Genomic DNA, 1699 nt, shown 5'->3' on the forward strand with positions numbered 1-1699 from the left:
GCAGGACACAAGACAACATTTAAGAACATTGGATTCCAAAAAATATATATATATATATATATATATATATATATATTGAAACAAACTGACTGTCCTTTTTAAATGTCACTATGCTCCACAAAATAAATGCACACAGCAGGGGTTCTCAACTCTGACCCTCAAGGTCCACTTTCCCCCAGCATACAGGCATCTAGCAACAGGAGTAGACGACAAATGAATTTTATGGGAAGGGCTAAGCAGTCTGGTGTTGATGAAAAAAAAAAAGACAGAAATCCAAAAATCACAATTTTATTGAGCTGATAGCAAACACACAGCTGATCAAGTGGGAAGACAGCAATTACGCATCTGCAATAGTGACCTCCACCTCAACACCAGGTTCAATGCTGATGCTGGTGATCTGCTTGACGATCTCTGATGGACTGTGAAGATCAATGAGACGCTTGTGAATCCGCATCTGGAATCTGTCCCAGGTCTTGGAACCTTCGCCACATGGAGTCTTGCGAGTGGTGATACGAAGTGTCTTGACAGGGAGAGAGAGAAGAAAATAGAACCAATTTTAGGATGACAGTCTGATAACAAGCATCTTAAAAACTGGGACATTCTTTTGGCAAATGTCTGTATGTGAATTATATTAGTATCTAATTGAAGTTTTTTTTAAAGCTTCCATTTGATTAAAACAGTTTAGATATGAGAGGATCAAGACAAAGTCAAAACTGTTACTCACCTTGGTAGGCATACGCACAGGTCCCTTCACCTTCAGACTCTTCTCCTTGGCACCTCGGATCAAATCAGCACACACTAAAGAGAAAAAAAAAAGTTTAATGACAACATACCTGACCTATTCAGAATGACAAATCAGTTTTGTGAAAAAAAGGCTCAGAATAGCGTATGATATAGCTCATGTTTATGTCATATATATATTATTATCCTCATTGCCATCAATTTAGTACCACTACAGCACTGGGGTGCAAGCATACCTTTTTCCAGAGATTTAACATTGCGGCTGGTCAGAGTGATGCGGATTCGGTGGATTGCCACCTCTGCCTCAACAGGAGCCTTACCAGTGTCTTTGAATGCCTGCAAAACATTCATGTCTTGTTAATAAACTTTTAAAACTCTGCCAACACTGCAACTGAAGCCCCACTTAATGTTGTGATCTCACAAACAAAACGAGTTAAAATGACAACGGTCAGTGTGAAAAAACCTTGTCACATGATGTTTTACACTATTTTGGACACAGAAGGACCATCATTCAAGTGGGACTTAAATATGCCATGAAAGGATATATAAAACATTTTAAAATAAACATTTTGTGTATTAATTTCGAAGTGTTTAGAGATCATGTCGGAACGTTCTGCTTGAGCAGATGAAAACGGTTAACTTAATGGGATTATGCCAACCAGAAAACTAACGTTTTTGTCTTCAGCGCAACGGCGGGACATCAATTCATTAACACACTCGTTTTTACACGAGCTCAGACTCAAAAGACAACAAAGACTACTTCTCTGTGTTAACACGATATTAGTAAAACCTCAATTTACCATGGTTACTAGTTCCTGACCGACTTAATCGTGGAAATGGTTGAAACGCGAACAGCGGTGAGTCAGGAAGAGCACCACACAATCTCGCTCCGGTCCGTCACGAAAAGAAGGCTTAAAGGCCTGCTCGTTGGTTTATAAGATGCATCCGGGTACCGTGT

The 1699-nt window shown here is 39.6% G+C and overlaps 1 protein-coding gene and 1 non-coding gene across 2 annotated transcripts; both read right to left on the bottom strand.

Annotated features, from left to right (window-relative positions):
- Positions 1 to 272: 272 nt before the first annotated feature.
- Positions 273 to 1699, bottom strand: LOC132109548 (small ribosomal subunit protein uS10). The gene is made up of 4 exons (XM_059515724.1): positions 1542 to 1699; positions 978 to 1077; positions 725 to 798; positions 273 to 520 (listed from the first exon to the last, which is right to left on the bottom strand). Exons 1-4 carry the CDS (start codon positions 1542 to 1544, stop codon positions 338 to 340), a joined length of 360 nt encoding a protein of 119 aa, XP_059371707.1. The 5' UTR covers positions 1545 to 1699; the 3' UTR covers positions 273 to 337.
- Positions 870 to 938, bottom strand: LOC132112571 (small nucleolar RNA U54). The gene has a single exon (XR_009424989.1). It is a non-coding gene; the product is annotated as a small nucleolar RNA U54 (small nucleolar RNA).

This window comes from Carassius carassius, chromosome 2 (assembly GCF_963082965.1).
Source record: "Carassius carassius chromosome 2, fCarCar2.1, whole genome shotgun sequence".
Classification (NCBI taxonomy): Eukaryota; Metazoa; Chordata; class Actinopteri; order Cypriniformes; family Cyprinidae; genus Carassius; species Carassius carassius.

Coding starts and splice junctions, on each gene's coding strand:
- LOC132109548 (XM_059515724.1), bottom strand. Junction 799..977: donor TGTTAAATCTCTGGAAAAAG/GTATGCTTGCAC, acceptor TTTTCTCTTTAG/TGTGTGCTGATTTGATCCGA. Junction 521..724: donor CTGTGCGTATGCCTACCAAG/GTGAGTAACAGT, acceptor CTCCCTGTCAAG/ACACTTCGTATCACCACTCG.